Source organism: Gallus gallus, chromosome 28 (assembly GCF_016699485.2).
Source record: "Gallus gallus isolate bGalGal1 chromosome 28, bGalGal1.mat.broiler.GRCg7b, whole genome shotgun sequence".
Classification (NCBI taxonomy): domain Eukaryota; kingdom Metazoa; phylum Chordata; class Aves; order Galliformes; family Phasianidae; genus Gallus; species Gallus gallus.
In genome coordinates this window covers 2,581,768-2,608,071 of record NC_052559.1, presented here as the reverse complement: position 1 = coordinate 2,608,071, position 26,304 = coordinate 2,581,768, and the positions used below count along the sequence as shown (strand labels likewise).

General features: G+C 62.6%; 1 protein-coding gene across 8 annotated transcripts; it reads left to right on the top strand.

The window, feature by feature from the left end:
- Window positions 1-1,411: 1,411 nt before the first annotated feature.
- On the top strand, window positions 1,412-25,535 carry CSNK1G2 (casein kinase 1 gamma 2). Of its 8 annotated transcripts, none has more exons than XM_040653681.2 (13): window positions 1,412-1,579; window positions 17,893-18,356; window positions 20,933-20,973; window positions 21,055-21,124; window positions 21,233-21,381; window positions 21,498-21,732; window positions 21,862-21,947; window positions 22,077-22,161; window positions 22,241-22,389; window positions 22,618-22,701; window positions 23,548-23,652; window positions 24,413-24,519; window positions 25,290-25,535. In XM_040653681.2, exons 2-13 carry the CDS (start codon window positions 18,170-18,172, stop codon window positions 25,342-25,344), a joined length of 1,353 nt encoding a protein of 450 aa, XP_040509615.1. In that variant the 5' UTR covers window positions 1,412-1,579; window positions 17,893-18,169; the 3' UTR covers window positions 25,345-25,535. The 8 variants fall into 8 exon arrangements, with proteins under 8 accessions (XP_040509615.1, XP_046760608.1, XP_046760607.1 ...); XM_040653680.2 differs by lacking the exon at window positions 1,412-1,579 and adding an exon at window positions 1,660-1,786; XM_046904652.1 differs by lacking the exon at window positions 23,548-23,652.
- The last annotated feature ends 769 nt before the right edge of the window (window positions 25,536-26,304 follow it).

The following is a 26,304-nucleotide window of genomic DNA, read 5'->3' as shown; positions in this document are numbered from 1 at the left end:
AATGTTACCACTGTCCTCATTTTCCAGCTTAGGAGAGGTGCAGGTGATAAATGGGATCAAGCCCTCCTTCCTGTCCCCTCCTGAGCAGCACAGCCCGTAGTGGGGCCCCTGCCTCATCTGCTTTGCTGCCTGGAAGGGTATCGCCATCTCTGGGGCAAACTGACATGAAGGTGAGTTGCATCCCTTTCCTTAAGCATGCAGCTAGATCTATTGCCCCAAATTGCTTTTTGCTCCAGCTCCGCTCAAAGGAGCTGAAAGAGCTGTTTTCATTGCAGCCGCTCAATCCAACATCTGCTGATCTCAATCCCTTCCTCCTCTCAAAGCCCTTTACCCCCCCCTGCAGCCGTCAGCATCTCATCTCTCTGGGCAGGATGTTGCATCGTCCTCAAATCCGCAAAAATCTCACGGCAGCAGCAGCAGCTTCTCCCAGAGTGGGTCAAGCAAGCAGATGGACTGACTCCAAGCACTGTCCCCTTTCTCCCTCAGGTCAACGGGAACGCAATGTTTTGGTCCCAGTGCAATTCAGCCAGACAGTGGCACTGGACAGAAAGGCCCAGGGATGGGTGTAGGTATTAAACAGCACACAGGGAGCTGCTGGTTATCCACACCCTGCAAGTTTCTCCACTCCTGCACTATAGAAGTGTACAGAGTGCATCGCCTGCCCCTGAGCAGCTGTGTGTGTGTTGCAGCAGTGCATTTGTGTAGTCTGGTTGGGACTCTAATTACCTCAGGCCTGGGAGGAGGGCAGGGCTCAAAGATGGATGCTGTCCCAACAGAAATTCCCCAGCTGTGCTGCTTCCATCACAGGACCTGCAAGCTCTGCAGACCGCACAGCCAGCGTTCACCAGGATATGGCACTGGAGATCACATTTAAACAACGTCAGAACTATTCACTTTCTCGCCTGTTGCTCCACAAGATGGCTAAGTTCTCAAGCAAAAGGTCTGAACAACACACAGGAGTCTCAAGTCTCAACGCAAGAATATAATCGCCCCCTTTTTTTCCCAGTGCAGAGGGGTGCAGCAATAAAACCAGCCAGCCTGCAGCTGAGTCACTGCAGGGCCCATACTGAATGAACCCTCTAATGGGGCCTGTCCCCTATCGTGGCACCTGTTCCTTATAGGGAGCTGCAGGCAGCATGGGGCCTGTCCCCTATAGCAGGGCCTGACCCCTATAGCACGGCTCTTGCCCTAGAGTAGGGCCTGTCCCCTACAGCACAGCTCTTACCCTATAGCAAGGCCTGTCCCCTGCAACTGGGCCTGTCCCCCAGCAGAAACTGCAGGCAGCGTGAGCCCACCCCCTGTAGCGGGGCCCGTCCTTTATAAAGGACGGCAGGCAGCACACAATCCGCCTCCCACGGCGGGGCCGAACACCGCACCGAGCGCTCCGGTCAACAGGGAGTTAAGCGGAAGTCCCGCCCACAGCCGCCGAGCACGGCGCTGCCGTAAAGCGCGCCGCGCTGTCGTAAAGCCCCGCGCCCACCATTCGCCTCCAGCCTCCTATTCTCGACCGCGCTTTACGCCAACGCCGTTGCGCCACCATCCTCCCATCGACTGCGCTTGCGCCGCGCTCCGCTCCGGAGTTGGTATTCAGGAAGGGCTCTTGCGCCGGTGGCGTGGTGGGGGGCGCATGGGCGAGCGCGGAGCTTACGCCGGTGGCGTAGCGGTGTCGCTGGCTGGAGTGGTGAGGGGAGGCGAGAGGCGGCGTGAGGAGAGCCGGGCCGGGGGCGCCGCCATGGGCAGGCCGCGGGGCAGCGGCTGCGGGGCCCGGCGCTGAGGGCCCGCCGAGGTAACGGCCGCCGGGGCCGCCCTGTTGCCGCGGTTCGCCCCGACCGGGACCGGGCAGCGTTGGGGCGGGGGAGGCCGGGCCGGGCGGTGCCGGCGGCGGGGAGCGGGCAGCGGGCAGCGGGCAGCGGGCCTGGGGCGGTGCGGGGACCGGGGGGGGGGGGGGGCTGATGGGGCTGCGGGCCCTCCCGTGCGGCCGCCGTGCAGCCCCGGGGCCGCGCCCCGCCCCGAGGCGCCGTGTGGGGCTCTGTGGGGCTCTATGGGGCCGGGGTGCGCTCCCCCCGCCCGCTGTGGCGGGGCCTGCAGGACGTGGGCCCTTTGTAGGGGCTTTGCTTTCCCCGCAGGGGTCGGGAAGCGTTGGTTTGGGGGTGGGGGGCTGTGCTGGGTCCGGTGTTTAAAAGAGCTCTTTTTCTTCAGCCGAGCTGCTGAAGATGGATGTGAGGAACGGGGAGGGGGGGGAAATAAGGCGGCCTCCCCCTCGTCCTGCCCCGCCAGCACGGAGCGAACTGCGTCCCTATGGGGAGAGCTCTGCGGATGGGGAGCGCTCTGCGGGAAGCAGAACCCCCCCCAACCCCCCCCCCCCACCCCCGTGCTCGGGTGCGGAGAGAGGAGCAGAGCTCTCAGCCCGAGGGGAGAACGCTGTGCTGCTGGGGGGGAGCTGGGCGTGGGGGAACGGCGTGTGGTCCGGGCAGCCACCAGCCATGTTGTGTGTGCTTCTGAAGTGAAGCCGTGAAGTTGGTGAAGCCGACCCGAGCTGGAGGTCACCCATCGCCCGGCCCTGTCCTGCATGAAACCACTGCTGGTGTGGGAACAGGGCGCGTCGCTGCGTTGCTGGGAAGTTGCCTCGTTAACTGATCTGTCTGTTTTACCTTCTGCACAACAAGTGGTTGGATAGCTGGCCATAAATCCCGGGGAGTGCGTGAGTTCACGGGGCAGCTGGGCTGTCCTGTTGGTGTGCAGCCCTCTGCCCCCACCCCGTGCTGCCACCGCCGAGCTCGGAGCGCTGGCCCTTATATAACAGATGGGAGCGAGCGTTTGGTGTTTGCCAGTGCGTCTGAAAGAGAATTGCTGTGAATTAGGGCAGGAGGCCTCCGTGGGGATGGCGGGGAGAGGCCTTTGCTGTGTTGGGGTGGGCTTGGCGGCTGGGGCTTGCCAGAGACTTGTTGGGTTTTGCTGTAATTTGGTGCGCTGTGGGTAGGAGCGTTGGTCAGGGATGGTTTTAGCACTGCTGGGGCCCGGTGGAGGGTCACAGTGATGATTGAACCCGAGCGTGCTGCTGGGTTGGTGGCAGCTTCTTACTGGTGTGCACCTGGGGGAGCCCCGAGTTCCCCAGTTGGGTGGTTGGGGTCGTCCTGCTGTTGCAGGGTGCTGCCCTCCCGCAGCCTCGGGATTGCAGCTCCTGGTCGCCAGCCTACAAACCTATAATGCCTTATAAATGGCTATAAACGGGTTCTGTAGTCCTCTGCAAATACAGCTGCTGCTCTCCTCTATGCCTGTACCGAACCAGCCGGGGTGCAGTTGGCTTTGATTTGCAGGGGAGAACGTTCGTCTGCCCGGCAGCATCTCAGGAAGCACTGAATGGAGCTCTGTGTCGCTGCCCTCGCAGCGTGGCTCGTGTTTGGTTTTCTTGTTGCCGCACTCTTCAGAACAGCGAGTGGAGAGGAGGAAGTTGGCAGTTGCAGTTCAGCAGGTTTCCGAATTCTGCTCTCAGTGCTCCCCTGCGCCGGTGCAGCGCCAGGCTTTGCGTCTCCTCTTGCTTTGTATTCTGCTTCTGAGCTCCTGTGCAGCCCGAGTGTTGTCAAAACTGCTAATACGAGAGTGACTCAGCGGATCAATGGGAACGGCACGAGGCTGGTGCTGGTGGACAATCAGTATTTCCCCCCCCACCCCCTCTGGGCTGGAGGAGATGATGTCTGAGAGCAACATGCCAGTAAACATGTTTCCTGGGCTCGGGCAGTCTGTACCCTCCCCTTCCCCCGGTGCTTTCCTGAGCTGCCGTGGCGAGGAGAAGCGCTGTGCTGGGAGCAGCAGTGCTGTGCTGTGGCTGCTCCATCCCGTGTGTGTGTGCAGCCTGAGCTCCGGCGGCAGCAGAGCTGCTGACAGCCCCAGCCTTTGTGTGGCCAGGAGGCTGAGTACCTGCATGGCTGGGTTTTGACACCGAAGCCTCAGGATGATGGCACCTCGTGCTGCCAAACCCTCAGCCCGTTGCCCTGCTGAGAGGGGGGGGGAAGGCTGAGCTTGCTACAGGAATCCCTTGTGTGCGTGGAGCCAGCACCTTGTGAGCTTATAAATAGTGGGATTTCTAATTTATCTGTTTATTTTCTTAATTAGAACGGATGCTCGTGCTTCCTGCTGGCAGTCAGCGTCTCCTGGAGGGCTGTGGCAGTGGAGCAGGCACAGGGCTGAGCAGTGAGGGAGGCGGAGAGGTGACTTCTGGAGCAGCTGCACGCTGAGCAATTGGTTCTTTTGTGGGCTCCCATCACCGTGCTGGCTGCCCTTCATCTCCTGGGGATCCCCCCACATCCCTGCTCCAGCTCTGGTGCCTCCTGTTGCACAGTAGAACAAAGCATGGCAGCACACCTCTGGCAGAGGCACTCAGGATCCCTTTGCTGTGCTGCTGGGTGCCCCTTTGGGGTACACAACTCAGCTCAGCCCTTCCACACCTCATAGTTGGCCTGATGTGTTCAGAACCAGCAGTTTTCTCCCCAAACCTCTCACGGGTTCTGACAGCACCGTCCTGTTGTGGCGGGAGAGGGGTGAAGCAGTGAATGGGAAACCACAGGGCTGGCTGCTTCCGTGCACCGTGGTGTGACACTGCAGCAGTTTGGGGAGCTCAGTGAGGGACAGTGCTCCCCTGCTCTGTGATTTAGGGAATGCTTCTCCATCCAGGTAAACAGCAGCCTGCAGGCAGAGCTTCACATGAGTGGGTCGAGAGGTGCGTGACCCACAGCCACGAGGGTTTGTTCCCAGGGATAGCACTGACCAGAGAGCGTCCTGTGGCCCTTTGTTTGTTTAATGTGTTTTTTAATGAAGAAGGCCTGGCCTTTGCTTTCCAAATGACAAACGAGGTGCTTGGCAGGTGATGCGCAGGCTTTGCCTTCCTAAGAGGGTTGTTCTTAAGTTAATTAACAGGGGCTAACGTTGCTGTTGAACTTGAATTTTGTGAAGCTTTCCTTGGCAGGAGCACGGCTCTGTGCTGCTCTGTTCTTGCAGACCTCCTCAGTGCCTGATGTCCTCCACGAGGAAGTCACTGCTTTTTGCTTTTGGGTTCGTGTTGATGTAGGAATGACAGCTTGAGACCCTTTTTCTTCTCCATTTTTGACACGGGCTGCTGGAGGTGATGAAGTTGGTTCTCCCCCTGCCTGGAATCCCAGCTCAAAGCGGGAGAGGGATGGGGCTTTCCGGCCCATTCTGTGCTCTCCTGGAATACCCCCACCCCCAGCTGCACTGATTCCCCTTATCCCAATGGTTTTGCTCACAGCCTCCATCTGTGTTCCCCAGCACAGACACCACAAAGGAGCAGTGCTGAAGGCTGAGCTGCAGCCTGGGGGGCACCCACTGCTCCCGTCAGGTCTGAGCATCCAAGTGCAGGTCTTGAAATAAGCAGAGGATGCACTGCAGCGGGGTGACAGCAGACACCTGAAGCGGGGGGGGGCATTCCCAGATGCTGACAGGGACAGGAGTGCAGCTCTGGGTGCTTTGCTCCTATTTCTGCTCAGAGCCAGGAATCAAAGTCCAGAGCAATGCTTCTCCAGCCAGAAATCGTTGAAAGGCACTTGCTGGTGTTTTAGGGCCAATATTTAACTTGTTCCTGCGATGAGGAATGCCTGCTGGACTCCAAATATTTGCCGTAAGGAAGAAGTTTGAGAGAAGAACATCTGTGGGGGGGGGGTGGGATTGCAGGAAATGCTTTGGTCTCTGTGCATACAGGTCTGTGAGGGCCCCATGTTGCCCCGTGGGCTGAGCAGCAGCGCAGCAGCACAGGGAGGAAATGTCTGAGCAGCTGGGTGTGCCTGTCCCAGTGCCGGGGGCAAGGCGCAGGTTTGGGGCCGCATCCAACGGGGGGGGGGAGCGTCCGGGCAGCCGGGCTGACTTCCTGCTGAAAGAATCCCATCGGAGAAGAAACGCTCTGCTGCTTTTGCTTTTGCTTCAGCCTTCGGTGGCTGTGAAACGCTCCGCAGTGGTCCCGCGAATGGCGGCTTTCCCGTGTCCTGGACCTGCTTATGGCTTCTCCTGTCCTCGCTCACCTTGCTGCCATCCTTCTCGATCTGTGCCACAAATGGCACTGCCTGGCCCACGGTGAGCCCCTGCCGGCCGCGCTGGCATCCCGGAGGTGGGTTGGTGAGGACGTGCTGCTGGGGGGAACCCGCTGCTCTCTGCCCAGCTCTGACTGTGCAGCCAGGCTGAGTTCCCACTTCCAGCTCTGGCGCTGAAGTCTGCTCTGCCTCAGTTGCACGTTGAGCCTCTGCTTGGCTGCGTGCGCTCTGCGCTCTTGGTTGGATTCTTGACTGTTTAACTGAGTTCTGCTTAGATTAAAAAAAAAAAAAATAGCTCGTATGCTGCTGAGCCCGGCTGGGGTGACTGGGAGCGTGATGGGGAAGTGAAGGCTTTTGTCAGAGCCCCATCCAGCACAGGGGAGCCAGGCCCAGGGGGCTGTTAATGAAGATGGGCGTTGGCTCATTCCCTTTTGCAGACTCCTGGCGCTGTCTGTGGAAGTACCTGAGCTGAGTCTGTGCGGTCTGAGCACAATCTGCAGCCCATCCATAGCCATGAAGGGCCCTGGGGGGGTTCGTGTCACCCCTGAGGCTGCAGCGGGCACCCAGCAGCACTGTGCCATTGCTGTAACAAGGGCTGAGGGGGGTCAGGCCCGTGGATGGGCTGTATAATGAATGAAGAAGCCGGGGCAGTGGTGTGCTGCCTGCAGGCACCAGGAGAGGTGGCAGGAACCAGAAACAAAAGATTTGGGTTTCAGATGGAAGTGTGTGCTAGGGAAGGGTGAGCGTGTGTTGGCTGGGCTTTCTGGGACAGCTCACAGAAGTGAGAGCCCAGAAATGAGGGAGAAGGGACAGTTTGTACATGCAAGTAATGTTCCAGATTATTAATAGCAGCAGCATGAAGCGGGTCCTCACGGGGGTGTCTCCTGCACATTCCTCTGACACTACAGATGATCCCTTTGTGTGGAGCTCGGAGAAGCAGGTCTTGAGCAGGTAAGGGAAGGGGAGGAAGCAGCGAGGTTACACCACAGCTCCCTGTCTGAGAGGTGGTTGGCTTTTGGATGAACCCCTCGAGGAGTCTCCACGTGTCCACATCCCTCTCCTGAGCTGTAGCAGCTCTGAGGCTGCCTCTCCATCTGCAGCCCTCGTGGTGCTCCTGCTTTGGTGCTGTCCTGATCTCACGGGGAGATGTGAGGTGTGTCTGTCCTGTATTGCTCTGCTTCCCCACCTATCAATACAGCAGGTCACCTGTGTACCTCCAGGAGAGGATGCGAGGAAGGCCTGAGCTGCTCAGCCTTGTAATAGAGGGGGTGGGAGGAGAAACGCACCGCGGACGGCTCGTTGCTTCTCCGAAGGCGCTGCTGACGCTGGTGTGTAAGCCGATGGATATTGCCGTGCCACGGCACGTCCCTCTGCCCCACTTACTCTGCAGGGAGGATTAATTGCACGGTGCCTCCTTGCTGCTCCTTCCACGCGGTGGGGGGGCCCTGGGTCCTGCTGGTGGCCCTGGAAGCTGTCCCTGCGTAAGGCAGGGCGGCAGTGAGCCCGTGCTAAAAGGGAAACAGTGCTGGCATCCCACTGCAGGGAGTCTGACAGCTCAGGGGAGAGATTTCCCTGCGAACCCCCTCTGGAAGCTCCCCCTTCCACCCTTCTCCTTCCCCTCCCAAATCTGAAGATTTGGCAGCAATTTGGGAAGTGTGTGAGGCTTTGGGCAGCCCGAGGGAGAGAGCACGGGGAGAAGCAGTGCTCGTTGGAATGTGGGACCGCTCGGCTTGGCAGTGCTGCAGCTCCGCAGCTCAGAAATGGAAGCAGCCTCATCGCTGGTGGGAGCAGCACCCCACGTCCCCCCACCTCCCAGACTCCCTGCTGGGACACAGCAGAGCTGCTTCAGTTGCTGGCGGTGTCCCCTGCTTCTGTGGAACCCGTAGGGGAGTTGAAATGAGCTGTATGTTGGGGATGGAAGTGATTGCTCGGCCCCTTTCTTCCCACCTCGCATCGCAGAAGGCCACCCCAGATCTGCCGGTGCAGCTGCTTCCTAACCTGGTTCTGTCAAAAGGATATGGGTTAAGGGGAAAAAAAAAAAAAAGCTCCTACTATTAAAAGTGTTTATGCCAACCCGGATCCTGCTGGCAGCAGAGGGTTTGGTGGTGATACGCATGACGTGAGGCCAGGAGGATCTGTGTGGAGTGACAGTCCCCAGATGGGCCGGGGGAAGCCTGCTGGCATGCAGCTCACCGTGGCAGTGCACAAGCCAGCAGGCACTGCACGGAGCCTGGGCCTGAGCTTGGGGTCTGTGGGGCTGGAGCACAGTGGATGTGCTTCCTTATGGTACAGTGTGAACTCCTGGCTTCCCCTCCCTGCTGCAGGGCTCAGAGTGCCCCCAGTCCTCATGCATGAGTGAGCAGTTCCCTGGGGGCCTGCTCCATGCCCTCTGGTGCAGAGCGCTTCCCCAGCCACAGGTCTGTGTTGTCCCCTGAGGGATCGGTGCCTTTGGCTGCAGTGCTGAACCCTGGGATCCCCGTGCTCTGAGCTGTCTGTGGGGGGGGGAGCACAGCCTGCCCTCCCTCTGCACGTCCCAGGGCTGTTCACCCACTGTGGGCAGTTGTGCCTCAGTTCCCTCTTCTGCAGCAGCACTTCCTCAGTGAAGTACCTCGAGCTGCAGAGAGTGTAAGAGCCAAAGGGCATTTACCCTTTGCATCAGCTGTCTGGCAAACCCCTGGAGCTCGCAATTGGGAGCAGCAGGAAGGCACAGCAATGAATGCTGCTGCTTGGGCTCGTGCCCAGCGTGCTGGGAGGTGTGTCCTGGCTGTTGGGAGGGAGGAAATCTCCAGGTGGACAGGAGGTTCTGAGCCTGTCCCCTAACTTGGGCCTGGGGAGGGAAGGAAGGGAAGGAGCCACGTGCATCCAGGAGTCCCCTTTGTTATAGGAAAAGGGTTGGGAAACGCTTCTGTCCCTTTGCAGACCAGGTGTGGAGCCCCCTGTCCTCACTGCAGCTGATCCCTCTGTGCTGGAAGGAAGCACATGTGGGACTTGAGGCCGTGGGGTCTGTGAGGTGTGTGGGGTTGGGGTTGTTGCTATTACATCCTTGTTTGTTTTCCATCCTCAGCCTCCAGCGGTTGCATAAACGGGAGCAAATTGAAGGGTTACATCAGTGCTGTTTGCAGCAGCGTGGGGAGAAGTGCTGGTATGAAGTTAGGTGAGCCAGCCTTGCGGGGCAGCAGGATGTGCTCCCATCTCCCTGCTTTGGTGTCCCCCGATGGGGCTCGGAGGTCTTCAGGAGCCTCATCCATCTGAATGAAATCCTCACGCTAACGTTGGATTGCACGTGTGCATTTAGAACGGCGTGTTTGGAGGAGGAGAGGGAAAAACCCAACATTTCTGAACAGCAAGCCATGCAAAGCAGCCCCAGTGCCAGGCTGGGAAGGAAGCCCACAGCTGTGGGGTGGGAAGCGGGCGCTCACTTGCCAAAACATCTGCTCTCCTGCTCCAGTGAGGTGCACTTATGGCACCAACAGCGGAGCAAAGTCCTCGGGTGCCCCAAAGCCTGTTGCTGGGCAGGTCTGCAGCCTCTGCTGGGCATCAGCCCGGGCTGCTGCTGCTGCAGAGCAGAAGTGCAGCACTTCTGTGGCTGCGGAGGAGGAGGGGAGAAAGCCTTCCTCTCTGCTGGCTGCCTGGGAAACCGATGGCAGCTCTTGGTTTGCATCCATTCCGGTGCGTGATGTGTGCTGAGATCCCTCATGGAGAGAACGGCGAGCAGTGCTTTATGCTGCTTTTAGAAGTGTTAGCTTTTGAGGACATGGGAGTATTCAGGGACAGGGCTGGGGAAGCAGCGTGCTGGCAGAGATGGTCTTAACCTTATTGCAGGCTGCAGTGGCACAGGGGAGGTGTTTCGGCCTCAGAAGTGAGCTGTGAAATGGAAGCGGCTGTTCCACGCTGCTGGTGAGGATCACCCATTGGTGTGGAAACCTCCACGTCACCTCTGCCCGGTGAGTGCTGCGGGCTGAGAGCCCAGGGCTGGGCAGGAAGGTGCTGTGGGGGGAGCTGACCTGGCTCAGAAGCCCAACGTCAGCGTGGAATGCTTTGTTGCCCTGCTCCCAAAGCACAGCACGGCGCAGACACCGGCACTGACAGCGTGATGGTTGGTCGTGGTGGTGGAGAATCATGAGCCCAGGCAGCAGGAAGTGTGGCTGAGCTCTCACTGTGGCTTCTCCCCGCAGCTGAAGCAGAAATAGCAATAAAATGTCTGCGTCTGGTGGCAGAGGTTGAAATACAGAACAGGGCTGTCCTCCCTGAGCATGTGTGAGGTGCTGTGCTTATCTCCCGGATGCTGCTGCGTGGCACCTGGTGGGGCAGCAGCTCCTTGGGCTTCTCCAGTGCCCAAAGTACCAATAGAACTTGTTGATGTGGGATGCAGGCAGTCTCAGGAGCTTGTTCTGCACAGCGTTAGCAGGCTTGGAAGCAAACCTCGGTCATCACAGGGGGTGAACTGCGAGCACTGGGAGAGCTCGGGGCGGATCTGGCTGGGATGTGCTCTGAACCTTGCTGGGGCTGGGGATGGCCGTGCAGCTCACAGTGCTCTCACGGGACTGGTGAGCAGGTTTGTGCTGGCCAGCTGCTGTGGGTTCCTGGAAGGCAGCCGGTTCCTTTGCAGCTCTGCCCCCCAGCAGCAGCATGGACTTAATTAGGATCTGGTGTCCAAGCAGAGCTCGGTGCGCTGCGGATGCTTCGTTGGGCTTCAATAGGAAACCTGCTGGCAGGGCTGCGTGGGGCTTGAGGCTGAGACCACTTGTTCAAGTCACTGCTGGGGTATGGAGGGCCCCACTGATCACTGCTGCTGTGCAGAGCAGCAGCCCAGCAGGCCTCATCAGCATCGTGTCTGGGCTGCATGCAGTGTCCCCGGGGACGAGCAGAGGAGCTGCGCTGTGGCTGATGCCGTCCTTCTCAGGTCTCTCAGTTAGAGGCTCTGCTTTGTCTGTCAGGAACTTCCTCTCTCCTACTACTACTGCGTCTGCATGACTAAAACCGAAACCACTTCAGCGTCCTAATTGGCCTCTTTGAGCTGAACTGCTGAGATGTGATGGATTCTGCAGAATTACGGCCCCGTGTTACTTCATGCAGGGGCAGAGGATGAGCCTGCATCTTTCCCACTGCTCACGAGGATTACTGCTCCAGTCACCTCCAGCATCCTGCTTACAGTGCCAGCAGAGACCGCCCAACCTGTGCACGGGAGCACGGGGTGCAAGCAGCAGGGTGTCAGGCTGGAGCTGAGTCTTCTGTTCATCATTCAGTTTCCCAGCTTGGAGCAGAGCCTCTGCCGGCCCAGCAGCTGCTGATGGTGTTGGAGGGCAGCAGTGAGCAGGTGGGAGGTGCTGGTGGCATCCTGCAGCAGGACTGGGAGGGGAAGGGGTGTTGGTACCCAGCTGCCCCCCGCCCTACAGCCTGCTGCGTCCGACCCCACGCTGGTTTGGTGCCCAGCTCCTTCCTGCCCCAGGATCTGCTGCTCCCGACCCCACACTGACCTGGCACTGCTGCTGTTGACGTGCACCGTGCATCCATCCCAGTGGCTGTGCGCAGAAGGCTGTGAGGCACACGTAGCTCATTTCATTCAGATGGATGTGAGGCACACGTAGGCAGAGCTGCTGGGCCTGAGTTGGGCACAATCACTTCTCACAGCGGGGTGAGCGCAGGCACAGAGTGCTGCTCGCAGGCAGCGCGCAGCCAACCGCAGAGCTGTTTGCATTCGGGTCTCTGATAGAGCATCGGTGTTTTCTTTCCGGTAGGTTTTATGAGTCTGTAGTTGGAAGTTGGAGTTTGTGGCTGCTGAGCCCAAGCACTGAGTGCTCTGTGGGGCGCTCGGTTCTTCGATGGGATGTGCTGTGTTTGATCCTTTTCGGTCTCCTTTTCAGACCTGCTCTTATTTTAGCATCTGTATATTTACTGGGATTATTACTGCGTTTCCTAGGGCAGTATTTTTAGCTTTTTCCTTGGTTCCTGCGCTGCTGCTGAGATCCCAGCCGTGGCATTTCCTGCTCCGTGGTAAAAACCCTGCTAATATTTTCCATGCAGGTGTGCTGGTGTTGGATGGAGATGCGGGGAGAGGCAGAGCTCTGCGTTTGGCTGTGGGTGCATTGCTCAGCATTGATGCCGAGCGGGGCCGCCTCGTCCCACCGCCACTGGGATCTCAGGAGCAGCTGAGATTGTGCTTTTCCAGCAGCCTGATGGTTTTGAACGTGTCAGCTTGTAACCTCTAAAGATCTGCATGAAATCATGCGTGAGTCATTATTGGTTTTGCATGGTGAGAGCTCGGTGGGGCTGAGCATTTGTCAGGCCACCGAGCTGCGCAGCAGCGCTCCGTCGATAGCGAATGTTCTCTGTTGAGGGATGTATGGCGGTCCGTGAAGGAGCTGCAGGAATGGTTGGAAGCGGGGAGAAAATCCCTCGGGGAGATGGGAGGAGAGGGGAAGAGAGCGCAGCGTGCGATGTGTGCAGGGAAGGGAGCGCTGCTGGCGTGGGGAGAAGTGTGGTAGGTGGGAGGGCTGGAAGGGGACGGCCGTCCTGCGGGGCAGGGAGAAAAACCCATCGTTTTCAGGAAGAAAAAACCCATCATTTTCACAGCGCCCTTCGGATCGGGGGGAGGGGTGGGGACGAAAGACAGCAAATGCTTCCTTCATTTGTGGAATCGTGGTTTGGGTTGGGGGGGACCCTAAAGATCGCCCGGTGCCACCCGAGGGCCGACTGCCCCCCCACGTGGGGCTCCTATGGGACGGCGCCCCGCCGCCCCCTGGGAGAGGCCTTCATCCTCACGTCTGATCCGCATCTCCTTTCTTCAGTGCAAAACCATCCCTCCTTTTCATTTATGTCCTTTCCTAATGCCAACGTTCTCATTTCCGTGGCTCGGGGCCGTCTCAGCCCGGAGCAGGGAGCCAGGAGGGGAGGGGAGGTTTGGAGCAAGGATGCTCGGATCACGTTGGATTCAAAGCTTTGCTCCCCCACTTGAGGGTTTTGTTGGGGTTTGTTGTTGTTGTTTTTTCCCTACGAGGATTGGGCTGTTGGACCGGGCCGACACGGAGCAGCTGTGGGCTGTGCCCCCATCAATGGGATGTCGGCGCTGTGAGCCCCGCAGTCCCGGCCCTGGGGCTGAGCTGTGCGCTGCCCCCCATCACAGCCAGCTGCTCAATGAGAGCTTCCTGTTGTGCTGACACCGACGTGAGTGTGCGAAGGAGGAAGCGGTGAGCAGAGCTGGGAGAGCCTCAGCCGCAGTGAGGAGCGCTGTGGGCGCCGTCTGCTTCGCTTGGCGGGGCCGGGAGGAGACGCGCCGTGGCAGCAGCGGCCCCGGAGTGCCGTGCCATGCTGGGAGGGCAGCTGCTTCCAGGGCTTCCTTTTCTTATAGGATTCACCCCAAAAAGCCCTCGGCTCGCTCTGCAGCTCCGAGCCCTCTGCAGAGATGTCACCGCGAGGCTGCCGGGCCCTCACGGTGCCGTGGTGGCACAGCTCTCACCCAGAGCTGCCTTTGCCATTGGATGGCCGCGCTTTCTGCCACTGCTGCTCTTCCCCCGAGCGCTCGGGAGGAGGCTGGGCTGGAAGGAGCCCATCTGCTATGGCCGTAGGTTGGCCGGGACACCTCCTGGTGCTGCAGCGTCCCCACGGCTCCTCAGTGCACAGAGCAAGGCAGAGCCAGGCCGTGTTTTGTGCACGCCGTGAGCTTCTCCCTTCTCACACGGAGCGGTGGGCAGCAGATGACGGCCCACACTGCCCTGAGCCTTGCGGTCGGCTGCTGCTGCTGCCTGCCCTGCTGGAGGTGCTGCCTTAAATTGGGATGGGGTGTTAAATTCCCAGGAGATGAGGAACGGTTGGGTTATTTGCACATCTTGGAAGCCCCGTTGGATTTCCCTCCTGCAATAGCTGCATGGACAGGGCTTTCCTCACAGCTCTTTGGGCAGAGCTTTGGGCTGCCCAAAGAGCCCAAAGGAGGAGCTCCAGCCCTCATCCATACCCGAGGAGCACAGAGCGCTGTGGGCGGCTGCTGGGCCATCCTTTGGGGCAGGGTCTGTGCTCGGGGCAGGTCTGTGCTCAGGGCAGGTCTGTGCTCGGGGCAGGGTCTGTGCTCAGGGCAGGTCTGTGCTCGGGGCAGTGCGGTGCTGAGGGCTTTTCTTCCTGATGCTCTCAGAAGCTTCTCTTTCTCTCCCATGTGGATGCGGCTGCGTTTCCTTTCATGTTCAGCAGTGCTGGGCATCCACCCTGCAGGCGCGTGGGGACCGATGAGCAGCAGCAGAGGGATGCAGGCTGTCCCCGACAGCCACCCCGGGGTCCCTCCCCTCTGTTCCCCCCTCTTCTCCTTCTCTTTTCATGCTGGGAACGGCGTCTGTGCGTGGAGGGCCCAGAACAGTGTGCCCCAATGGCGCTGTATGAACCACGGGGTTCCTCTGCACGGGAAAGGGACGTTATGCACACACCTTTCCAGCCCTGCAGCCTCAGGCAGGAGCCTCTGAGCGCACACCCCGGGGCAGATGAGGGAACCCAGCGGAGGACGGCAGCTCTTTGCGGCCCCATTGGGGCTCGCAGCGTTGTGTGGTTCCGTTCCGTGGAGCTGCTGCTCGCTTCGCCTCCGTCTGCGGCGCCTTTTGGTTCTGCTTCCCAAAGTCGGGGCTCTTCACGTTGCAAATGCTGCAGGGTTCGGTTTCAGACCGCGTCAGGGAGCAGAGGGAGCGGGATGTGCTGTGGGGTGGGGGAACAAAGCACGGGGAGGCCCCGCTCTGAGCATCGCCCCCCGCCCTTTCCTGCCCCGCACGCCCCGGGCTGCTCGCTGTCCCCATTGCCGATGCCTCGCGGTGCGGCGCTTCTCCCCGTGGGTTTCGTGGCACGGTGAGGAGCGGCCGAAGCCTCGGGGTGTTCTGCAGAGTGCCCCAGAGATGGCAGCTCAGAGCCTGCAGGGACGGAGCCCTTAAAGGCCCCACCGCTCAGCCTCCCCCGCTGCAGCCCTCCTGCAGGCGCTGCGCCCCAAAACGAGCTGTGCTGTTGGATGGGGAGAGGGGCAGCCCTGCAGCTCCCGGGCTGTCTGACAGTGCTCTCAGACCCTCCCTCACCCCTCACCCCCATCCCGTACCCCCTTTAGCCCAAGAAGCCTTTTTCTATTATCACTAATAGCTATTGCGAGCCAGTGAAAAGTTTGACGGGCTTTGGCTGAGCGTCGGGGCTGGCACTGTGCTCATTTCCTGCACTCGGGTGCTGCAGGCGGTTGGCTGTGCTTGGTTAACCCGCATAGCACAGCCGAGGGCTGCCGGTGGTGCAGCAGAAGTGGAGGGCAGCGGAGGGGACTGCAGCCCCTCTGGGGACAGAAACCCATCTGTGGCGGCTGTGTGTGCGCCCGGCCGGCCGTCTGTCCCTCCGCTCCGCCTCTGTACTGATGTTTGTATTGCCCGATGGTGAGCAGAGGGGCGTTTTGTGCCTCGGGCTGCTGTCCTTCTGACCCACACCTCTCGTCCAGGTGCTGGTGTCTGTGCCACGGCACGGTGGGGCCCCACGTCCACCTGCATGGCACAAAGCGAAGCCGCACGGCCGTCAGCTGCTCTGCGCCTGTCTGACCCGCAGGGATCCTCGCAGCCCTCCTCCTGCAGGGCCACCATCCTCACTGTGCTTCGTAGGAAGCTGCACGCCCACAGTGCTTTGCCCCATAGCAGCGCTGTGCTGGGTGCCCTGCTCTGTGGGGCTCAACCCTGTGCCCCATAGCAGCACTGTGCTGGGTGCCCTCCTCTGCGGGGCTCAGCTCTGTGCCCCATAGCAGCACTGTGCTGAGTGCCCTTCTCTGTGGGGCTCAACCCTGTGCCCCATAGCAGCGCTGTGCTTGGGACTCAGCTCTGTGCCCCATAGCAGCACTGTGGCTCAGCTCTGTGCCCCATAGCAGCACTATGCTGGTTGCCCTCCTCTGTGGGGCTCAACCCTGTGCCCCATAGCAGCACTGTGCTGGGTGCCCTCCTCTTTGGGGCTCAGCTCTGTGCCCCATAGCAGCGCTGTGGCTCAGCTCTGTGCCCCATAGCAGCACTGTGGCTCAGCTCTGTGCCCCATAGCAGCGCTGTGCTGGGTGCCCTCCTCTGCGGGGCTCAGCTCTGTGCCCCATAGCAGCGCTGTGCTTGGGACTCAGCTCTGTGCCCCATAGCAGCACTGTGGCTCAGCTCTGTGCCCCATAGCAGCGCTGTGCTGGGTGCCCTGCTCTGTGGGGCTCAACCCTGTGCCCCATAGCAGCACTGTGCTGGGTGCCCTCCTCTGTGGGGCTCAGCTTTGTGCCCCATAGCAGCACTGTGGTTCAGCTCTGTGCCCCACAGCAGCGCTGTGCTGGGTGCCCTGCTCTGTAGGGCTCAGCTCTGTGCCCCATAGCGGCACTGTAGCTCAGCTCTGTGCCCCATAGCAGTGCTGTGCTGGGTGCCCTCCTCTGTGGGACTCAGCTCTGTGCCCCATAGCAGCACAATGCTGATTGCTCTCCTCTGTGGGGCTCAGCTCTGTGCCCCATAGCAGCTCTGTGCTGGGTGCCGTGCCCTGTAGGGCTCAGCTCTGTGCCCTATAGCAGCACTATGCTGGTTGCCCTCCTCTGTGGGGCTCAGCTCTGTGCCCCATAGCAGCACTGTGGTTCAGCTCTGTGCCCCATAGCAGTGCTGTGTTGGGTGCTCTGCCCTGTAGGGCTCAGCTCCGTGCCCCATAGCAGTGCTGTGCTGGGTGCCCTCCTGTGTGGGGCTCAACCCTGTGCCCCATAGCAGCACTGTGGCTCAGCTCTGTGCCCCATAGCAGCACTGTGCTTGGGACTCAGCTCTGTGCCCCATAGCAGTGCTGTGCTGGGTGCCCTGCCCTGTAGGGCTCAGCTCTCTGCCCCATAGCAGCACTGTGCTGGTTGCCCTCCTGTGGGACTCAGCTCTGTGCCCCATAGGAGCACTGTAGCTCAGCTTTGTGCCCCATAGCAGCACTGTGGTTCAGCTCTGTGCCCCATAGCAGTGCTGTGCTGGGTGCCCTTCTCTGTGGGGCTCAACCCTGTGCCCCATAGCAGCACTGTGGCTCAGCTCTGTGCCCCATAGCAGCACTGTGCTGGGTGCCCTGCCCTGTGGGGCTCAGCTCTGTGCCCCATAGCAGTGCTGTGTTGGGTGCTCTGCCCTGTAGGGCTCAGCTCCGTGCCCCATAGCAGTGCTGTGCTGGGTGCCCTCCTGTGTGGGGCTCAACCCTGTGCCCCATAGCAGCGCTGTGCTTGGGTCTCAGCTCTGTGCCCCATAGCAGTGCTGTGCTGGGTGCCCTGCCCTGTAGGGCTCAGATCTGTGCCCCATAGCAGCACTGTGGCACAGCTCTGTGCTCCATAGCAGCACTGTGGCTCAGCTCTGTGCCCCATAGCAGCACTATGCTGTGTGCCCTGCCCTGTAGGGCTCAGCTCTCTGCCCCATTGCAGCACTGTGGTTCAGCTCTGTGCCCCATAGCAGCACTATGCTGTGTGCCCTGCCCTGTAGGGCTCAGCTCTCTGCCCCATTGCAGCACTGTGGTTCAGCTCTGTGCCCCATAGCAGCACTGTGGCTCAGCTCTGTGCCCCATAGCAGCACTGTGGCTCAGCTCTGTGCCCCATAGCAGCACCGTGCTGTGTGCCCTGCCCTGTAGGGCTCAGCTCTGTGCCCCATAGCAGCACCGTGCTGTGTGCCCTGCCCCGTAGGGCTCAGCCCCTTCTGCCAACCACCCTCCATGCATACCCTGTCCTCCCCAATGACTTCTGGCTCACACCGCATGCTTTCCCTCCCCACATAGGACTCCACATAGGGCAGCAGTTTCAGCTCCGCTCTGCCCCCACCCCTCTCCCATCCCCACGGTGCCGGGTGGCGGTGGGCGCACGCAGCCCCTCCTTACACCTCTCCTTTCTCCCATCCCTCCGCAGCTCTCCGGGCGCTGGGAGGACGCCGTGCAGGATGTTCTCTCCACCAAAGATCTCCTCGTGAGCGGCGACGATGACCGCCCCGGCAGCGCCTCGGGAAGCAGCGACACTGCAGTAGCCCGGCTCGTCCCAGCGCCGCACACCGGGATGCTGCACTGAGCCGGGGCGGCCCCGCTTCTGTTCTCCTCCCCCCCCCCCCCCCTCCGACCTCGACTTTCAGCAGCTCTGGGATTTGTATGGCAGCGGCGTAACCGTGGAGAGGCCGGGGTATCACAAACTGATGGATTTTGATAAGAGAGGAGGGAAAGGGGAGCTGGAGGAAGGTAAAAGGATGTCCAAAACGGGTGGAGGAAGGAGCAGCCATGGAAGTCGGAGCGCCGGAACCAACTCGGGAGTCTTAATGGTGGGTCCCAACTTCCGCGTCGGAAAGAAGATCGGATGCGGCAATTTCGGGGAGCTCCGCTTAGGTGAGAACGGCCCTCTGCTGCTCTGCCCTCCCTGTCCTCTGCACGGCGCTGTGTGCGCCCCCAACCCGGGGGGGTTCTGTTCCTCAGCGCCCCCTCTCCCATACGCCGTGGGGTGGAGGCCCCACAGCAGCGCTCCGTCCGTCTCTCCCCATTCCCATTCCTTTGGGTTCGTCGTGGGGAGCATCGCTCTCTCCCAGCGATCGCGGGCTCCGTCAGCAGAGGGGTGGCAGCAGGGATGGGGGGGACTGTCCCCTTCTGCCCTCGTGAGGCCCCATCTGCAGTACTGCGTCCAGGTGTGGGGCCCCCAATACAAGAAAGGCGGGGAGCTGTTGGAGAGGGTCCAGAGGAGGCCACAAAGGTGATCAGAGGGCTGCAGCACCTCTCCTACAAAGACAGGCTGAGGGAGCTGCGCTTGTTGAGCCTGGAGAAGGGAAGGCTGCGGGGTGACCTCAGTGCAGCCTTTCAGTACCTATTAAACAGGAGGGGAGGCAACTCTTTGAGAGGGTGGATAACAGCAGGACATGGGGAAATGGTTTGAAGTTGAAGGAGGGAAGACTGAGGGTGGATGTCAGGGGGAAGTGCTTTACTGTGAGAGTGGGGAGGTGCTGAACAGCTGCCCAGAGAGGCTGTGGATGCCCCGTCCATCCCTGGAGGTGTTCAAGGCCGGGTTGGATGGGGCCGTGGGCAGCCTGGGCTGGTATGAAATGGGGAGGTTGGTGGCCCTGCATGCAGTGGGAGGGGGCATTTGGGGCTTCACGATCCCTGAGGTCCCTCCCAGGCCGGGCCGTTCTGTGTTTCTGTGACCCCAGGCGCCCTGGTAGGTTCCCAATGGGATTTCACGTCCCCGGTGGGCACTGTGGGGCAGGGGAGGCCTGCAGTGCTGGCAGGGCCGTGCCAACACACAGCCGATACCCGCGGGGGTTCGGTCAGTGCCGGGCGGAGCTGTGAGCTTTGGGGCAGGGCGGGTGATGGAGGGGGAGGTTGGGGAGCCGCGCTGTGCGCAGGAGCGGGGCAGGCTGCGCACCCCCCGTGTCCCCGGGCACACAGTGTGCCGTCCCGGGGGCGGTTCTCCTCCCGGGGCCGCTGCTGCCTCCCGTGTGCACCCTGAGCCAGCCGGGCTGCCCCGGAGCTGCACCTCAGAGGCGGTAAATGTGTGCGGATCTGTGATGGTTCGGCGCTGCGCCGCCTTTCCCCACCCACGGCTTCCGTCTCCAGCAGCGCAGCGGAAGCGCGGCGGCTTTGCGCTTTCCACGTCAAACTTCCATCGCTCAGCTTTTCTTCCCAGAAAGAGTTCAAAGCAGCGCTGGGGAGGGGGGCGGGAAGGGGGGAGCGGAGTCCCGGGGCTTCCAATCTTGGATGGCATTAAAAGCAGTGGGGCGCTGTGGGGAGCACCCACAGCTCACAGTGTCTGAGCCGCCCTCCCCGTGCTGCGGGTGCTGCGCTGCAGCCGTGCTGTGTGGGGGCGGCTGCCTCGTCCCACTGCCCGCTTTGGAGGCCGTGCTGTGCTGATGGGCCAAAGGGCCCTCTGCGAAGGCAAATATTTGCTCTCCGCCGCCCGTTCCGCTGCTCGGATTTCAGTTTTCTGCTTCGCTTCACCGCGCGGCCCTGCGGCACTGAGGGCCCACCCCGGGCAGCACCTTTTGGGTGTTCACGTGGCCCTAAGCGGGACAAGTTTGGGGCCGTGCAGGAGCCAGCCTTCTGTGGGGCTGAGCACCCCCGGCCCTCCTTCCCTTCTCCCCCCCTTTTCCCCTCCTGGAGCTTTTTGTTGGCTCCCTCTGCCTTCGCACCCCGCGCTCAGCAGCCTGGGGGGGCCGCAGGGCGCAGTGATGCCGGTGGGTCTCTCTGCCCCCACATTACGGGGGGTGAACCACGGGGCTGTGAGACGCGCGAGGCCCATCGCTGGGGCTGACCTTCGGATTCACGGTGTCCGTCTGGCCGGGCTGCAGCCCCCATTGCTTTTCTTCTCCCCTTCTTCCCCCCATCCTCCCAGCACTGCGGTGAATAACCAGGAGCAGAGGGTGTAACCAAACCACGGCCGGCTCTGCCTTTCCATTGCTGTCCCCGCAGAGCACTGTGTTGGGATCTCCATGGGATGGGGCAGCAGCTCCAGCCCTCCCCGCTCCCTTCCTATCCCCCATTCATCCCCTCCCCATCACCCCGCTCAGCGGCCCGCTCTGCTGTCACCCAGCGAGGATTTATTGCTGCTTCAGGTGGCTTCAGACGGGATCTCGTGCCAGGAGGAGCAGATTGCTCAGAGGAAACCCCAAACAGCTGCAGCTCCGTGGGGCAGCGCCCGCGCGCTCACCGTGCCGCAGGAGGGGCCCTCTGCGCGGCGTCCTGCAGAGCTGGGGCAGCACGGGGGGGTCCTGGGGGGGCTGCTGCACTGCTGTGCTGAGCTGTGTGGGCACTGCAGCTCAGCCTTTGGGAGCTGTGGGTGGGAAGGTCCTCCTGGGCTGCAGGGCGGTGGGCGTGGGGGGGTGGGGGGTGGGGATGGGGATGGGGATGGGATGGGGGGATGGGGATGGGGATGGGGACCCCCCTGACTGGCGATGCCCTTTGTTGGTGTTTCCCTGCAGGAAAGAACCTCTACACCAACGAATACGTAGCGATCAAATTGGTGAGTCCTCCTGCAGGGCGGGGTTGGGGGTGACCTCAGGGCCTCCCCCAGCAGCGCTGAGCACCGCTTCCCTCCTCGCAGGAGCCCATCAAGTCTCGGGCCCCGCAGCTGCACCTGGAGTACCGCTTCTACAAGCAGCTCGGCAATGCAGGTGCGGCCCGGAGCTGCCCCCCATACCCACCCCCACACCCACCCACCCACCCGCCCGGGTTGTGGGCACAGCTCTGAGCCCCCCCACCCCCCCGCTCCTCTCTCGCAGAAGGAATTCCTCAGGTTTACTACTTCGGCCCCTGCGGGAAATACAACGCCATGGTGCTGGAGCTGCTGGGCCCCAGCCTGGAGGATCTGTTCGATCTGTGCGACCGCACCTTCACCCTCAAAACCGTCCTGATGATCGCCATCCAGCTGGTGAGGGAGGGCAGGAGGGGGTGGGGGGGGCAGGCAGCCCCAGCAGCACGGCCTGGGGAGCTGCGCCCACCCCACCGACCCCCCCAAACCCCCCCCTTTCCACCGCCGCCCCTCAGATCACACGGATGGAGTACGTCCACACCAAAAGCCTCATCTACAGAGACGTCAAACCGGAGAACTTCCTGGTGGGGCGGCCGGGCAGCAAACGGCAGCACACCATCCACATCATCGACTTCGGCCTGGCCAAAGAGTACATCGACCCCGAGACCAAAAAACACATCCCCTACAGAGAGCACAAGAGCCTGACGGGGACGGCGCGCTACATGAGCATCAACACCCACCTCGGGAAGGGTACGGGGGGGCGCGTGGGGCGGGGAGGGGGCTGTGGGGCTGCCCATGCGGCCGTATGGGCTGCGGGGCTGTGGGGGTTAAGGGGGGGTTGGGGAGGAGGCGCTCAGCACCGCTGCCGTGTCTGCTCAGAACAAAGCCGCAGGGACGACCTGGAAGCGTTGGGCCATATGTTTATGTACTTCCTCCGCGGGAGCCTTCCCTGGCAGGGCCTGAAGGTAATGGGTTGGGGGCTGCGCGGAGCCCCCCCTGTGCCGCACCGCCCCTGCGGGCGTCCCCCCCCCCCGTGCTATGGGGACGTCCCAGCTGCCCCCCCTGCCCCCCTCTGACCCCTCTCCCCCCGCCAGGCGGACACACTCAAGGAGAGGTATCAGAAGATCGGGGACACCAAACGAGCCACGCCGGTGGAGGTGCTGTGTGAGAACTTCCCAGGTGAGGCCGCTCAGCGTGGCCCCAAACCCGGCCCCAAACCGCCACCCCCCGCCCCCACCGACCCCCTCTGTCCCCGCAGAGGAGATGGCCACATACCTGCGCTACGTGCGGCGCTTGGACTTCTTTGAGAAGCCGGACTACGATTACCTGCGGAAGCTCTTCACGGATCTGTTTGAGAGGAACGGTTATGTGTTCGACTACGAATACGACTGGGCCGGGAAACCGCTGGTGAGTGGGGAGGGGGCGGCGGGGGGGGCTCCAAGCCGGGCTGTGCTGTTAGAGCCGTCACACGGCAACGTGGGGCTCCTGGAGCCAACGCTTCATGGCGGGGGGGGTCAGCCCTGACGTGGGGAGGAGGTGGGGGGGGGGGCTGAGGCTGAGGGTTGGGGTTCGGGGGCTGCTTTGTTCCCTGGCCACAGGTTGGCACGGCTGACGTTGTGCTCATTGTACCCCCAGCCCACCCCCATCGGCACGATGCACAGCGAGGTGCAGGTGCAGCCCCCGAGCAGAGACAAAGCACAGCCACACACCAAACACCAGGTGAGCGCAGCTCGGCCTTCCGCAGCGCCTCCCCGCAGCCCCGGCGCTGGCAGTGGGGCCGCGTCCCGGCGGCCGACCCGAGGGGCGCTGGGGTGGGAGGGGGCAGCCCGGACTGCCTGTCGGTGCCCACGGATGGCGGCGCGGCGCTGGGGATGACGGCTGCTGGGATTTGCTGATCCGGCTGCGGTCGCTCATCGGTGGGGCAGAGCTGGAGTGAGGAGGGGCTGCTGCGGCCTCGGGGTGTGGGGCTGCGTGTGGCCCCACGCCGGGCGTGTGTGGGGAGATGAGCGATCCTCAGCCCTGGCCTGGCGGCTGCGCAGCCCTGGGGGCGGCAGTGCTGTGTGTGGGGCGGCAGTGCTGTGTGTGGGGCGGCAGTGCTGTGTGTGGGGCGGCAGCGCTGTGTGTGGGGCGCTGAGCACTGCCTGCCCATTGGGGAACGGTGTCCCTCTGAGGGCTGAGCAGCGCAGCCCTCCATCCACGGCCCTCCTTGAGGCCGCAGCGCTCCCACCCGGGGACGCCCGGACCCCGTTGTGCGCTGCAGTCGGGATGGGGCAGAGATGGGGCAGAGATGGGGCAGAGGCGGCGCGCGGCTCCGGCCCTCCCGGGTTCCCCCCCCGAGGATCCCACAGCCCGGAGCTCCCGCAGGGGACAGAGCTGCGCCAGCGCCTCCCCTCCGAGCTGCTCCGGCCACGGCTTTTGCTTTTGCATGTCTTACTTTCTCGACTCCTTCCCGCCACTCTTCTCGCCCCCCCCCCACTGCCCCCCACCCCCCCCCACCCCCATTCTTTTCCTCTTTTCTGTTCTTTTGTTTCTTTCCATCCTCTTCCTCCCGCCTGCCGCGAGCAGCCGCCCGAGGGGACGGAGCAGTGGGATGCTCACGCTGGCGGGCAGCCCGCCGAGGAGCCCGGGGGAGCTCGCCTGGCAGCCGGCAGGCTCGGGGGGTCCGTGCAGGTACACACAACCACGCGCCGAGGGCAGGGGGGCGCGGGGCAGAGCAGGCCAGCCGTGCTGTGCTGCCGGGACGCGGCTGTGGCTGCGGACCGCAGGACGGACACCGCGCCGTTACCGCTGCGGGACGTTCCTCCATCGCTGGGATGGGGCGACTGCTTGGAGCCCTGCTTCTGTCCGCCCTGCCCCGGGCAGCCCTCGGCTCGGGGGGGGGCGCTGTGCTGTGCTGGGGACCCCCGGGTCCCCCCTGGCTGCGCCGCGCCGCTCCCTCCGTCTGCGCTTCGTCCCATCGCTGCTGCTCGGCCCCACTGCTCTGCGGGTTGGCGGTGGGTCGCCCCCCCCCCCCCCCGCTGCCCCTCATCCCGCGCTGGGCCGCTCCCCGCTCTTCCTCTGGGCGGGGGGTGACGGTTTGGTGGTCCCACGGCAGCGGGGCGGCCCGGCTTCACCGCGGGGCCTGCAGCACCGGGCTGCCTTTGCCGCGCCGAGGGGACCTCCGGTGCCGCGGAGCCTTTGGGGGCTGAGCGCCTCAGCACGGCCGTGTTGGGGCTCAGAGCTGCTGGGCGCTGGGAGGGGGCGGTGTGGGCTGGCCGGGCAGAGCACAGCAACACAGGAGCCGCAATCCGCCATCCAGAGAGGGGAGCCCGGACCCCCACCGTGTGGGGCCGCCACCCGCGACTGCTGTGGGGTGAGGGCTGAGGCCCCACGGGACGGCCCCCCCCCGCCCCACAGGACGGCCCCGCACTGACGTGTGCCCCCCCCACAGGTGATGAGCTCCACCAACGGAGAGCTGAACACGGACGACCCGACGGCGGGGCACTCAAACGCGCCCATCACCGCCCCCACCGAAGTGGAGGTGACCGACGATACAAAGTAAGGACACCCCCAGCCCCACACCGCGCCCCCTCCCCGCCCCACAGCCACCATACGGGGACAGCGCCGCAGTGCTCGGTGCCACCGTGATGGGTTCCCCACGCAGAGCACACGCAGTCCCTGCAGGGCTGTGGGGCAGCGCCGGGTGGGGCTCTCGGGGATCTCAGGCTGTGTGCCCCGAACCCCGCGGGGCCGCTGCTCCCCTCACACTCAGGCACTGATGGGCCCTCCCTCCCCCCGTCCTATTCCTCCATCCTTCTCTCTGTCCCTTAATCCCCCATCCTTCTGTTCTTCCATCCTTCTCTCCCTCCATCCTTCTGTCCCTCTGTTCCTCCATCCCTCCTCTCCCCCTCCGTCCCTCTCCCCCTCCATCCCGTCCTGTTCTTCCATCCCTCCATCCCCGTCAATCTGTCTCTCCATCCTCTTCCTCCGTTCCTCCATCCCTCTCCCTCCATCCTTCTATCCCTCCATCCTTCTGTCAATCTGTCCCCATCCTTCTGTCCCTTTGTCCCTCCATCCCTCTCCCCCTCCACCCCTCTGTCCCTCCATCCCATCCTTCTGTTCTTCCATCCCTCCATCCCTGTCAATGTCTTTCCATCCTGTTCCTCTGTTCCTCCATCCCTCTCTCTCCCTCCATCCTTCTATCCCTCCATCCCTCCTCTGTCCCTTTCTCCCTCCATCGTTCTGTCCCTCCACCCCTCTCCCCCTCCTTCCCCCCCCCACCCCCCCATCCCGTTCCCACCCCCCCATCCCCGTCCGTGTGGCCGCAGGTGCTGCTGTTTCTTCAAGAGGAGGAAGAGGAAAAGCACCAAACGCCATAAGTGAGCGCGGGCGGCGCAGCGGTGCGGGGCTCCCCTCCCTCCGGCCGTGCCGGACGGTGCCCGCGGTGCCGTGGGGTGGGAGCGCCCCGACGCCCCCACGCAGCAGAGCGGCGCCTCCCCCCGCCCGGCCCGGCCGCTCTCGCGTTCCGCATCCGCCAAAAAAGATTAAAAAAAGAAAAAAAAAAAAAAAAAAAAGGTATAAAAAAAGAAAACCCCGCAGGGAGCGCAGCGCGGGGCCGCCCGTCGTGCCGGCGGAGGAGGAGCTGAGGATCCCCGCGCGCTGCGCTGCGGAGCGAACCCTGGGGGTCTTTTTTTTTCTGTTGCTTCTTTGTCTCTTAAGTTAATTTAAAGTGAGTCTCAGTGCAGCGCGCCGAGTTGTCGCTCCGTCCTTCACCGCCATCCGCGATGCGCTCCGCCCCGCGGCTGTGCGTCCCGGCGAGCAGCGGAGCCGCGGGGGGGGCGGCTGAGCGCCGCGGGGCAGTCGGACCCGCCGCGGTTATACGGCCCGTGGGGGCGGCGGTCCCGGCATGGCGCCCCCCCAACACGCCGCGGTGACCCCCGTGGGGGGGCAGAGCCCCGGGCGGTGCACACGGACCCCCCCCAACCCCCAACGAGCGACGCGCTGCTGTGTGCATCGATCACCGCACGGGGGGGCACGCTTAGCTTTACCCGCACCCCGCCGCTCTGCCCCGAAGGGGTTGGACAGCGCTGGGCTCTGGGAGGGGGGGAGCGGGGGAACATCTGTGGCTGCTTCGGAGCATCGTCCAAACCATCCCGGGGGGGGGAGGGGAAGAAAGGGGGCGGTGGGGACGTCCCGATAGGGACTGCAGAGCCCCCCCCCATCCCTGCCCCCCCCCGCAGCGCTCACTGCTTCCAAGTGAGGTGTGCAGAAGCGGCGTTGCCATCTGTGATGCTTCTGCGGGGGCGGGGGGGTTCCCTTTCCCTCTCGGGTTTGGATGGGGTT